Genomic DNA, 13,990 nt, shown 5'->3' on the forward strand with positions numbered 1-13,990 from the left:
CTTACTAAAAGTGCAGTCAGTGATTGTACGCGTTTTCAAGCCCATAACATTTTTTGTCACGTTCAGCAACCAAAAAAAAAGGTCTCTGTAGGCAGCGCAGGCCGCGAAAACTGGAAACAAATAAAGTGGGGGCAGCCTGTCCCCCAAACAAAACCCTGTGTGGATTTTCTCTGGGAATACTGAAGGGAGGTAGCCTGACGAGCCAGACCCACATTAAAATGTAGGGTCTGGGCACTCACCGTTCGCAGTGCTCAGTCCGAGGGGCGGGATAATCAGTTGTCTTTCAAATTCCCTCTGCACGCAATAGGACAGCGGCAGCGCTATGAGTCCCATGCGTTTCCCACCAGCGGAGCTAGTTGGCTAGTTCAAACGTTTGCCTACTTAATAAAAGCTTAACTCGTGTCACACTGTTCGCCAGCAGCAACATCCATCTTATTTGTTTTCAAGTAGCAGGGAATTCAAGCCAAACTGTTGCAACTCTGCCATCAATCATTATGTTAAGCCCACCTAACAACTCTATACACGATTTCATTGGCCTGATTAAGTTTTGATTTCTGGAGCTCACAAGCCAACGGAGAGTTGCTAGACTAGCCCGGGCAGCAAATGTAATTTGCGGCCGCTAGGGGCGCGTCTAGATTTCTAGGCTAGAAGGGAGGGGTGAGATAGGCCTACGTCTCTGGTGTGTTTTGTTTTCGTCCTTATATAACGTAGGTTGTTTTGGACGAAAGCATCTGCTAATAATTTTAAATATGCGACTTCCTGCACAATCACTGACTGCGTCTTTAAGCTGATTCACCCAAAGGTTGTTGCACTGCCACTGCAAGGCCAGTGGGGTGCAAAGGGACTAGACACACTACTCTACGTTGTACATACCTCTGCAGGGGGCCCATAGGATCCAGGACCCCAAGGCAAACGTCTTAAGCCGGCTGAGACATAGATATTAGAAAGCTAGATACCACATTGGGCTCGAGTTCTATTAGGTGGCATACGTAAACGTGGCCACCATATTGCTGGGGGCAACATGTTTACTGTATGGCCTCCAGTTATTGTTGCTTTCTAATATCTATACATCTTAGACACGTTGCTGGGCCTTTTTCACCACATGGTTGTGCCTGTCCAAAATTAGGTTATCTGGCACTGTGGAGTGCTACTATGTAGTTGAGGCGGTTCTGAGATAACCTGACTCTCGCCAGATGAATTTCGTTCCGCTTAGCTCCGCCTAGCTTCACTCACATCCATCTGGGACCTCTTCCATTGAGAGTGATTTCTGCACCCGATTTTATGGTACAGCCAATCAGGACGCAGGGCGGGAGTTTCATAGATGTGACATAGCGTAGAAGCGACTGTGACCTAGCGTTCATGGGCTTCGGAAAAACCTTTTTCCGAGGCAAAACATCATCATTCCGCATCATTCACGTCACGTAATGTGTGAGTCAGAGGTCGGAAACTGGGGCTAGATTTTGCTAACAGAGTTGCCCAGTTAGGGGCTCGTCATCACTTTTGTCGTCACGTTGTAGTTTGTTTGTAGTCCATGTGGCCTTTCATGTCCAACAGTTTTAATGTGAACTTAGGAATCTGCCGTTTTTGTCACTTGAAAGCTGCATATCTTTCTTTCACAAGCGTCTTACACTATATTTTAAGCAAATACAGTTGTTTATTTAGGATTAGTGAGTGTATGTTTTAACCTTTGTTGTGGCATCCATGTTTGTCATACACTCCGACGGCAAAGCACATGAACACTTGCTGTGGGAAAAACAAAGTAGCCACGGGGGCGGTCCTTGTCATTCCGAAGTGCCTTGAATGCACGGTGAGACTGTTATCAGCGTCAAGGGTTGGCTTCGATGTGAGTGGTTGAAGTAGCACGTCAATAGATGATGGACAAGTGGCTTTATTCAATCATATGCAAGCATTTTTTGAGTAGGCCCAACCTTCTGAAGCAACACTCCAATGGATTGGTCCCAGATGGATGAGTGGAGCTAGGCGGAACGAAATTCATCTGGCGAGAGTCAGGTTAGTTCTGAGATACATTAAATGTAAAATGCATGACAATTAAATAAATATTAATCAAGTCCAGCATTCCAGGCACAAATATGCAACCAGACAGGATACCAGTGAAGACAAAAGTAACTGAGTGTGACAAACACATCAACATTGTCACATCATTCTGCTAGCTCATAAAATCTGCAAGATCATGAGATAATAAAAAGAGCATAGAATGCACTAAATGATGTGTTTCACTGAAATGTCTTTTTAGTTTTAGGCCTAATTTAATCAATGCTGTTAAACAATCCAATCCAGGTCATTGAAATAAGGCCACCCCCAATTCATATCAGTTATTATGATAACATTGCAGTTGAGGACAACAAAACTGAGATATCCGATTCCAGGGCTAATTGCATGCACGCTGAATGAATTTGGACTGTATGCAGTCAGATTTTGAAGTGAATTGAAAGCCTCTGCCATTGCCATGGTGACGTTTCCATGTGATTTCATCGTAGGTCAATGATTGAAGACTTGGTGAGGTGGAAAGCAATTAACAAGTTAATCTAGCTAGGCTGCTTTATTTTGCCAGCTAGATAACTAGACAGGATATAACTAATTATAGGTTAATTAACTAATTGGTCAAGTCACGTCAGTTTACCGCACAGCAGTAGCTTATCAAATCAGTCCTAAAGCCTTGTTAAATACCAGTCCACTGTCCTCAAATGTTTATCGCTATCTAGCCTAGAAGCTACTATATATTTGACAGCTGATAACGTTACATTACAAATTTAATTTGATAACGTTAGCTATTTGGTTGAGAGACTCTGGAAAACTGTTGACTCATGAAGACTGAAACTAAGTTTGCTTAACGGTGTGCGAAAACTTTGATTTGTTTTTAATAAACCAACCAGGATTACAAGATCCAATACTAGCTAGCCAGTTAGCTAGCTACTATCCTCTTGTTAGTTGACGTGAATGTCCAGCGGTCCTTCAAAGGAGTAAGTAAACACAACTGCAACTTGGCCTATTTCTTAACAAAACTGAAATGTACGGTCGCTTGTATTTGCTGACTTTCATTCACCCGAGGCTAGGTTACTAACGTATGATCACAATGATTTTTTCCATCCCTTACGATTTTAAGTCGGCTGTTCAATTTTGCTGTAATATAGTCAGTTCCAAGTTCAACATTGCACAGTCCGTGCCCCTGCAACATATCTATATATAGGTTGATAATTGATACTGTAGACACCAACTCTGGTGCTATGGTATCTTCAACTCGCAGTAGGTAGGTTAGCCCAAAGTTGCAATCCTTTGTTTCGTCCATCACAGGTAAACACAGAAGATGCCTCATCTAAAAGTGCACAGATCGGTATTGCATGTGTCTGCATTATGGCAGACGCCTTTTTCCAAAGCGACTTACAAATAAAACAATAGGCCTACAATAGTTAAATTAACAGTGAACAGCTTTAAAAAAGTTAAGATTACATTAAGGAGAATAATAATGCCAATGCAATCAATGGCCTATGTGAAAAAAACCCACAAGGAACCACTGAGGAAAAGAGTATTTGACCTATAGTGTGCTCCAAATGCAAGAAACATTTTTTAAAAATGGAGCATGGCAGTACAGTTAAATTCTGTGAATTTTTGTGCCAAATGTTGCACCTTTTAACTTTGGCAATATGTTGGATTTTAACTAACACGGATTTATGTTCTGCTTTTCAGGCCATGAATTTCACTAGCCATGCTACTCTGGGAAGCCAAGAAAACGCTCTTGGTGGAAGAGGAATGGATGGCTCACGAATGCCGAGAACGAAGCAGAGAACTGTGCTTGGAGTTCTGAGTGAAAATGAGCAGCAGAAGAGAGCCTTTTCTCTGGTATTCTATTTTGTTTCAATTGCTGCGTCTTTTGTTTAATTGTGAACTTGAGATTAACGGTGTAATCTTCCCATACTGAAGGGAGCCCCCAAACCCTTGGATGAGGATTCTAGCTATGGAATTATTACCCAAGCATCTATGTCTAACTTCAGCTATGACGTAGACCTGGATGATCCAAGTGAGATTGTTCTCACATCCACGGGTTCAACTGGTTCTGAGAGAACGTTGCATGAGGATGTTGCCTTGCAGCATGAAGACTTCCAGTTGGTCTTGGACCAGAGTGGAGGTAAAATGGTTATTTTATGGTAACAAATTATGTTAATTTAATAACCTCATTTGTTATAACCACTATCATTTTATTTCACATTATTGGTGCAGGGTCATGCATGGAGACCTCTATGCAAGACCTAATAGAATATGAGCCATTGTCCTCACAAGAAGCTCATGCAGTTGCTGAATATGCTGAAGAAATTCATCATCATTTGCGACAGAATGAGGTCTGTATCTCTTGTAATGTCCTCAAATAATAATGCATAGAGGACAATTTGATTGGTTGCTTTTTTCTTCTCTTTCCCAGTTGAAATTCAGACCAAAGCCTGGTTACATGAGTAAGCAGCCAGATATTACAAATTGGATGCGTATCATTTTGGTGGACTGGTTGGTTGAAGTTGGTGAGGAGTACAAATTGAATGCGGAGACCATCTTCTTGGCTGTCAACTACATGGATCGATTCCTTTCCAGCATGTCGGTTCTAAGAGGGAAGCTGCAACTTGTTGGAACTGCAGCAATTCTACTAGCTGCGTATGTACTCTTTAAGAATTGGATGGGGGTCCATGGGAGTGGTCTTGTTTCTTGATTCTTGCATAGAATGTGCTTCTTTTTCCCCCCAGAAAATATGAGGAGATGTATCCACCAGAAGTGGATGAGTTTGTTTACATCACGGATGACACCTATTCAAAGAAGCAGCTGCTCCGAATGGAGCATCTTCTTTTGAAAGTCCTTGGTTTTGACCTGACCGTGCCAACAACACATCAGTTTTTGATGCTGTATATTACTTTTGAACCTCTTAGTACCAAGACTGCACACCTTGCCCTGGTATGTCATGGCACCCTGTTAATTCTAGTATTGGCTTGGGTATGCCCTTGAACCGGTTTTCAATTGTACCCTCTTCCAGTTTCTTGCAGAGCTGAGCTTGCTGGAAGTTGATCCATTTCTACAACATGTTCCTTCTAAAGTTGCAGCTGCGTCTTACTGTCTTGCTAATTATACACTCAACAGAACCTTCTGGGTAGGATTTGCAGGGACTAATTTGCTTTATTTAGAAATATTTATTAGCTGTAATGCTTGTTAATTGTTATTTCTTATCTGGCAGCCTGATCCTCTGTATTCGTTCACTGGGTACACATTGACTGAAATTACCCCTTGCTTAAGAGATCTCCATAAACTCCATCAGAGTGCTGCAAACTGGCCACAGCAGGCAATTAGAGAGAAGTACAAGACCCTCAGGTATGCTGTTTGAAATTGATCTCCTTTCAGTCACCTGTGACCAAGAATTCATCCACATAATTTTATTTTTTTCAGGAAAGGTGCCGTTTCGCTCATCACTCCACTGGATTGCCTGCCATTCCAGTAACATGTCGGTCCTCAAAGGCATCCAAACTCAGCTCTTATTTTTAATGACTACTGGTGATCAAGTGGTCAATGTATATATTTTAATGAACTTTTAAGTCTAAGTGGTTTTAATTTTATTTCATAACTTTTTAGGCAGATCCAGAAGGTAGCCATCACGTAATTTTAAAGAAAGTAGGCTTAACTTGTATTCTGTGATGTGTAAAGCCCCCCCCTTCCCCCTCGCTGCATTTATCCTTTTCTGTGTCTGTATTGACTTTTTTTTTTTTATGTAAACAATGTGACTAGACTACCACTTGTTTTCACTTTCAAGTTGTACAGCTTTACTTTTACAATCATGGAAATGTGAAATAAATGAAACTGCCTCATACTGTTTTGCCTGTTCCTCCTGATTTTTTTTTTTTTTTTTAAATGATTCTGTACATCTCAATGGGTATTTCACATCACATGGATGCATACCTTTGTATTGGAGTCAGAATTGCTGAAATGTATAGTAGGCCTACTACTCGTTTTGATCAGATACAAAGAAATGTCAATGTCAGTCATTTTTTCCCTACGAGGTTGCCATAGTTTTACTGTGAATGATGGGCGACAGGGAGGTTCCAGTGAACGCAAATTGGATATCGTGCTGCCCAGCGGTAGCCAAGTTCACAGTATGCGAGCAGGGATAAACTTTTCAATAAATGCGGTAAGACTACTGCGTGCATTAGTTTGCACTTCTAACCGACACGTTTACACTTTGACAATATTTTCTCAGATCAATCAGTTGTATTTGAGAAATGAGTGCTCAGTATCGTAGTGGAAATTCGCACTAGGCACAACCCTCGGAAATAATTTTATAAAAACGTGTTGGTCTGTTATCTACAGTACATATAAATCATATCTGATGGAACTTTTTATATTTTTATTTTTTTTATATTATGAATAAGCATTGATTCAACAACATGGTACAAGTTAAAATCACTATGGTACCATGTCTGATGGAACTGATGAAATAGGCTACAACTTGTTGACGTGGGTCGTGTTTACAAAACGAAAGACCATCAAAAACCTGTCCTAAATTTGGTCTTTAAAATAATGTCCAAAAATGTTGATGGGCATTGTCTATTACGGCGATGGAGAAATTTATTGTATCTTTTTAATGTGTCCGTTTCTATAATCATGACGAATTATGTTAGGCTAGGCTACTTGTGTTAATGTGCTATTGTGGTTTAGTCTGGAATGTAGAGCCTGGTGTTTCGGAAAAACCGGTAGAACCAACTACTGTACATCGAGTATAGGCCTTGTGATCTATTCTATGGTATGTCAAGTCAGATTTAATAATCAAGGTTCTAAACTCTTTCAATAGATCATTTGAATCTTCATTGTCATGGACACAGCTGAGGTTAACCTGCAGGTTATAAACACGCATTATCAGAGGGCTTTCGACTGCCTCAACACAGGACTCTCAGAGGATGAGGCAGGACGCAAGGCCACTGCGTTGATGTTCTATAGGCTGGGCCGCCAGCACCTCCTTCAAGGGCTTGAAGTCTCCACCCATGGAGAGACATGTGTTGGTGCTGCCTGGGAGTCAGCGAGGCAGATGCAGCTGAAGATGAATGAGACTCTGAGCACCATCACAACACGCTTGGCCATATTAGAGACGACACCCACACAGGAGAATGCCGGAGCCCAAACCCAGCACCTTTACCCAGCCTTGCCTATCTTACAGACAGATTCCACGCGCAGTGCAACAGCAGTCCCTGTCCGGAGCCTGTATCCAAACCTGCCTCGGATAGAGGAGCCGGCATCTCCGGGAGCAGTCCTGTCAGACAACCTGCTGGGTGCAGGTGAAGTTTCTTCTTTGCCCGTCTCTCCTGTGATGGTGCTGGGGGTACCTGGAGATCAGCCCCCTGCCTACACTCCCCAACCCTCTGATGGTCACCTCTCCCTCTCCCATGGCACAGACAAGGAGGTGATGTCTGCACAGGATGACTGGGAGCTAGTGGACAGACCACAAGTCACACAGAGTCAAGAGATCAACGGTGAGGAGCTCTTTTACTTGGCCCAGGGAGTACAGATTTTCTTTGTTGCAGCAGATGGCCAAGTCAGTGCGCCTTCCTATCCGGGATTTTTGCGCATAATTGTATGTACCAGGAACCAGCATACAGACCCCTCTCTGGGCCATCCCCCTGCATACTTACAGGTAAACAAATACTCATCTCACCTGAACTGATTCTAAACTAGTTTAGATAACTGAGTCAGTATTTCATAGTAGTAATAGAAATAGTGTTGTGTAATACTAGTGTTTATATTGTGCATATTGTTGCTATGCATCACACTCTTTGACCTTTATATGTTTGGAGTTGCATAACATTTTATGGCCATGTTGGCTGTTCTGAGTTTTTCCATTTCTTTAATGGCACTCTTAAACAGTGATCCCATGAAATCTGACTTATACAATGTCATTGTCCAAGTTTTTTCACATTGGACTGTTTAGTTGGGCCACTGCGAGGAGTTGTCAGAGAGGCTGGGCCAACCCTGTAATTGCATTACTAAATGAGAGGCCAACGCTCAGACATTAGGCTCTCTGCCTCTCAAAAGGCCAAAAAAACAGATACCCATGTGAGCTGCATTTTTCAGTACGAGGCCACTTTAAAAAAATCTGTGACACTCTCTTGGAAAAAATGGACAAATACTTCACAGGAGCTTTTACAAAAATATGGTTGACAAAATTGTCATCAATTCCTAGTGTCTTCAAGTGACTGGAAATTATTTTTTGATCATTAAAATGATCTGCTTGAATTGACAGCCTCACTGAGCGTCTGAGAACTGAGAGATTCTCACAGTTATGTGGAATTTGAAGTGTCTGACACTTGATTTAGACATAATTGGAATGAGGAAACATCCTGCTAACGCAACATTGTTTTCAAGCCTTCCCAGAACCGTATTTAACCTGACGTTAGAGAGATCATCTTTTGACATGCCATTGAATTAGGCTTTTCATGAGTTGGTAGGCACAGCATTTTGTAGCATGGGGATCACACTCTGTCAATTTGGCAGATTGTGCTCGGCATTGTTGGCACGGTTCCACATGTGAAGGCCAGCTCTCAACTGCAGTCACAGTCCAGCTGCCTGATCCTGGCCATGTGCTTGTGGAACACAGCACACGTCTACAGTCTGACCGCCTTTGTCTCATTGTTGTCCCCTGGAACAATGAAATAGTTGCCATTTGCTGCGCTGCTGAGCCGTGCCAAACCAGGCAAAATGTCCACATGCGTGCCTCTTTGGGTTTTGTAGTGCAATGTTGCGTATCGGACTAGAACCACCCATGTCTCTCTGCATTTCTCATTTCATCTACTTTCTATACTGTTAACCCATCAACCATAATTTGTTAAAAGTGGATCTTATATCACTGTTACATTAAGTACAATGGTTATTAGTCAGGGCTTAAATACATATGGTCAGTGCCCTTTTCTAGTAACATAATTGAATTATATCTCAATCGAGTATATGTTTTGCTTAATGAGTCACAGACAATGAAATACATTCAGAGATGTAAAGTTAACACCCAACAACAAACAGACATAAACAGAAACAAACATAGATAATGTTGTAGTGTTTGTAGGTATGGGCGATTGTTTGACACGCGTCACTGTTGTGATGACAGGTATGCAATTGGCTCTACCCACTGTACTCCGACTTGCCTGTCCTGCTTAGTAACACAGGCGTGTTCACATTCCCCGACACCACCGCCAGCACACCTGGTTCCTATGTGGGCGTGGTGCTCTCATCTGGGCTGCCTGCATCAGATCGAGCTCGCTTTCACCAACATTTGTCCCAGCTTACTCTTCTCAGGGTTCAGGTAGGAGAAAACACATTATGTGCATGGTTGAAGTTGTTTGAAAAAAGTGTTCACTTGAACAGACTTTGGTTAATGTTCATGCAATGGCTTTGTAGGCCGTGTTTTTGGCATTATTGTATTTATTAGGTAATTACCAGTGTATTGTAACTAATAAGGGCTATTACTTTTGTGCATTTATGTATTTATTATTTTTAGTATATCCTACTAAACTCCACATCAACGAAAAATGTCCTCTTTCCCCTTTTCATGACCCCTTATGCAGACTGCAGATGAGAATGCTGCCGTGGAGGCCATTGACCTGGGTGAGAAGATTCCCATAGGACATGCCGCAGAGGGGAAGACTCTGCCTGAGTGGAGTGACAAATTGGCTCAGAACATCCTTGCAGGTTTGTGCCTTCTTAGTTTACATGAACAGCTCAAGGATGACTGCCAACATAGTACACCTTCAATAATTATAATATTGTTTGAATTATGATTCTCACTATCCTGATTAAAGCAGATTATAGCACTATCCAGATTATAGCAGAAGCCACTGCCAATCCTAACATTGAGCATATTTACAATTATGATCAGTGTTAGCATTGGGCCTAGCTTCTGCTACTATGACTATGAATGGTAGAAATTAATTTGAAATAGCCAAATGAACATTACATATATTTTAATACTTTTATCTGCTTCATGAAATATTTCAAGGATATGCTTTTGTTTACATACATTCCCAAAGTAATACATTTGCCCAGCAGGTGGCAGCATTGTCTTGTAGAGGAGAGTGCAGATAGCCACAGTGCTAACACAGTTCCACAATATGTCCCTACAGGGGCATCTTGGCTGGGCCGTGGGCTGGTGAAGGGAGGAAACTATGCCGGGAAGGCGATCCAGAAAGGAGCATCCTCGCTGAGGGACCACATGACCCCACGGGAGGTACCTGCTGAGGTCAGCCCCAAAGTCAGCAAGGGCCTCAATGCTACTAAGGAGGCCACTGGCGGAGCTGTCAAAGTCAGCCAGTTTATTGGTGAGGCTCTTATTCCCATGGCTGTCAATTGGTGTGCCAAAAAATAGATTTTCACTCAGTGGGAAAAAAAATGTTGAAGAATAACATAGATCAGGGGTCTCAAACACCCGGCCCGCGGGCCAAATCCGGCCCGCGTCCTGCCCAATTCCGGCCCGCGACGTATGACAAAATAATAATGTAATCCGGCTCTTGAGGCTATTAATTGCGACAAACAACGATACTGCTTAAAATAGACGATAGATCCAGGTACGGTGACAAATCTCATTTGTAGGCCTACTCTGCTCCACTATGTGCAAGACATCCAGAGCTTGATTCAAACCCAAAATCGCTGCGCAAAGTTTTCAGGAAATACTTGTATTACACGCGAGAAACACAAAGACGTGCATATGTAATGACGCGGAAGCGATGCAGGCCATAGTGTTGCAGAAATTGAAGCAGAAATTAAGCAGAAATAGGCCTACACCAAATGTTGAAAAACGTTCACGTGTGATGAAGTCTTAGGTAAGCTATGTTATTCACCTATTCTAATTCTGAATAGAATATCCTTTTGGAGATTATGATCGATCGTCTATGACAGTGATAGTTACGGTGCGTCTGTGAATGGAGGTGCGTGTATACAACGGTGTCCACTAAGCATGCCATGCTTGTTTCGACCCTCTGCCCAACATAGCTTGGAGGTTGCAGTGGTAATCGTGATTATAGTGTCCGTAATGGATGTGGTACAGACAGCAGGGCTAGTAGAAATAGGGCTCTAAAGAACTACAAAGTCACCCGCAATATGATGCTAACTTTTGGGTACTGCAGATTACCCGGGATAGGAACTGTTTGACCAGAATACTTTATTATAGGCCTATATTGTAGTAATCTATTACTAAACCACAACATCTTAGGTGTTGGTATACATCTTAGGTGTTTTCCTGTTAATTTGTTATGTGGGTAATATGAAAAAAGGAAAGTAAACCTGCTTAAATATGTTCATCCAGTATTTACTGAAAGGTGCATAATTTGAGGTGCTTGCCATCCAGTGACAAATTAGATGGGTAAATTTACCCCCTTCATAAACTTTTGTTTTACTCAAAGATTTTTACATTTACAGTAGGACTTTATCTCTGACCACTTTCAAGCCATGGCCTTTTGAAATTTTGATATAAAAATCCAATGGTGTTGGCAATGGCTTTCTTAACCCTGATGCCTAGTTTGCCAGGTTTAAAAAAGTTATGAGAGGAAATATTTTTATTTGGTGTGAAACACACACATACCTGTTTTTATGTTTTTCATTTATTTTATAATTTGTATTAATATTTATTTTATCATTATTTTATTTATAAGCTAAGGTTGCTAGCACAGGTGTCTAAAACTAGATAAAAACACTTGCACTTTCTGTTTGCAGTTTTGTGTGGTATTTGAAAAAAAGAACATTGCATTTTCAGAAATAGCCGGCCCTCCAATCAGATGACGTTGGCAGAATTGGCCCCCAGCTCATTTGAGTTTGAGACCCCTGACATAGATGGTGGTGTCGATGCTACCTTCCTAACAGGCATTGTCAGATGAATGTAATAAAACATGATTATGATTTGTTTATGTATGCTGTTCAATGAGATGTTCCATTCCTCTGTTATAGTGGATGGTATAGCTACTGTGGCTGATAAGGTTGGGAAGGAGTTGGCACCACATGTGAAGAAGCATGGCAGTAAGCTGATTCCAGAATCACTGAAGAAGAACAAAGATGGCCACTCAAATATAGACGGAGCACTAATGGTTGCCTCAAGTAGCTTACAAGGTAGTTTGAGCGCTGTTTTTCATTAGCTGGCATTTAAAAAAAAATAGACCACTTATTTATATAAGTTGGACACAACCATTATCATAGTTTTGGAACAGATTTAATACAAATAAGGACTGTTTTCCATAAACAACAAGGATGGGAATGGTTTACAAAAACCTTTCGGACCTATTCGCATGGAAACAAATGAAGACAAAACAAATCAACGAAAGTGTCTTATTATAGATATACTTTCTTGCTCCATTTAAGGACTTTCAACTGTGTGGACGAGTATGGAGACAGCAGCAAAAAACATTGGGAAAAGTCTAGCTTCAGAGACTGTCCAAACTGTCAGACACAAGTAAGTATTTTTAATCATTACCCATTTGCACATTATAAGTATTTCACTAACTGCATCCGTCGGGCTCCGACTTACACCTGTCATTCTTGGGGGTCTAATAAATCACTGCTCTCTCTCGCTGTACTTCTGGTTGCTTGGTGGTATGGGGATGTTTTCTGTCTTTACTGGGTTCTTTCTGTCTGCTCTGTTTTCAGATTTAGAGGTCTAGAACTCATCTGGGATCGTCCTAAGAACATGTAACAGACCTGAATAGACTAGTGAAGACATTTTGACTGAATATTGATTTGCAGTTCTACTAATTTTGTCTGACTTTCTCGATATCTTCAGTGCCTTACTTGGGGAATAATAGTATATAAAGGTGGCTATCATCTGCAATACAAATGTTTTGGCCTTATATTTACTAATAAAAATTTGCAATGGGATGTTGATCTCTGTGTGCATTCATTTCTTACTTGTTAGTAGTGTTTCCATCTCTGCGTAAGATAGGCTTTGAGATGCAAATTGTTTTTACGGAGCTGTCGTCTTTTACACTAACTTTGTTTCACCTATTAAGGTGCTATCTAGAACTTTTCAGAGGGTTACCATCTCTGGAAAAAAAGACTGATTTATAGAGGGATCTAGATAGCGCCTTAAAATAAAATAAAAGTGATCTCTGATGCCCTACACAACCAGCTAATGCCAATGGCTCTCCGCTAAACAAGTCACACTTGCGCTGCATCTGCAGACATCCCTCTAACTCTTCCACTGTCCATAAAAGGTATGGGGATGATGCAGGAAAGGCAGCAGACACCACTGTCAAGTCTGTTGTCAACGTGGGCATCGCTGCATACAACATTGACAACATTGGTATTAAGGCTGCACTGAAAACTACTGGAAAGCAGACCGCAAAGGCCATGGTAAAGGAGGGAGATGGTGAGAAGCAAAAGGGGGATGAATATAATAAGGCAAATAGTCAGGGGAAATAATACCCACTGTAATGCACTTACTCAGCAATCATCGATTTTCTGTGGACATTTGGGAATTCTGTGTTTATGTCTTTGACATTACATTATAGACACTAGGTAATTTCGGTGGACTCAAACAACCCCAAGAGTACTAAGCCTGCATTAAAATTTTGTTTTACTTTATGCATAGTCTAATTTATCTGTACATTTCGCTGCTAAACTAATAAACAATGTCTGAACATTTGTATCACTTCTCTCCACTGGGATTTGTTTTTAATACAATAAAGATATTGTAAAACAAGAAGTGTCCTCATCATCTCCTCATATCTGAAAACAGCAAGTAGATGTCCCTATGGTGCTTGCACTGGTATCAAATATAGAATTAGGAATTACTAGTTTTTCAGACCTGGAAAGGTATGGGTGAAAGAAATTTGGGATAAACAAACAAACAAAAAAAAGTCAATGTGCATCAAGGTCAAGGGACAAAATTCCATCTAAAAACTCACTAAATTACAAAATTAGAGGTAGTTTATTTTAGAAAAACAATCTGTTTGGAAAGGCTCTGGAATTTTTATTAAGGAAT

General features: G+C 41.2%; 2 protein-coding genes across 3 annotated transcripts; both read left to right on the forward strand.

Moving 5' to 3' along the window:
* The first annotated feature begins 2,508 nt into the window (after positions 1–2,508).
* On the forward strand, positions 2,509–5,857 carry ccna1 (cyclin A1). The gene is made up of 9 exons (XM_042093751.1): positions 2,509–2,981; positions 3,706–3,858; positions 3,940–4,144; positions 4,237–4,355; positions 4,436–4,659; positions 4,749–4,953; positions 5,033–5,146; positions 5,231–5,364; positions 5,440–5,857. Exons 2-9 carry the CDS (start codon positions 3,709–3,711, stop codon positions 5,489–5,491), a joined length of 1,203 nt encoding a protein of 400 aa, XP_041949685.1. The 5' UTR covers positions 2,509–2,981; positions 3,706–3,708; the 3' UTR covers positions 5,492–5,857.
* Positions 5,858–5,908: 51 nt separating this feature from the next.
* sparta (spartin a) lies at positions 5,909–13,661 on the forward strand. Of its 2 annotated transcripts, none has more exons than XM_042093745.1 (8): positions 5,909–6,175; positions 6,836–7,672; positions 9,137–9,331; positions 9,594–9,717; positions 10,149–10,343; positions 11,965–12,123; positions 12,373–12,463; positions 13,221–13,661. In XM_042093745.1, the coding sequence occupies exons 2-8, from the start codon at positions 6,857–6,859 to the stop codon at positions 13,426–13,428; spliced, it is 1,788 nt and encodes a 595-aa protein (XP_041949679.1). In that variant the 5' UTR covers positions 5,909–6,175; positions 6,836–6,856; the 3' UTR covers positions 13,429–13,661. The 2 variants fall into 2 exon arrangements, with proteins under 2 accessions (XP_041949679.1, XP_041949680.1); XM_042093746.1 differs by lacking the exon at positions 13,221–13,661 and adding an exon at positions 12,658–13,205.
* Positions 13,662–13,990: the final 329 nt, after the last annotated feature.

The sequence above is a fragment of the Alosa sapidissima genome, chromosome 5 (genome assembly GCF_018492685.1).
Source record: "Alosa sapidissima isolate fAloSap1 chromosome 5, fAloSap1.pri, whole genome shotgun sequence".
NCBI lineage: Eukaryota > Metazoa > Chordata > Actinopteri > Clupeiformes > Clupeidae > Alosa > Alosa sapidissima.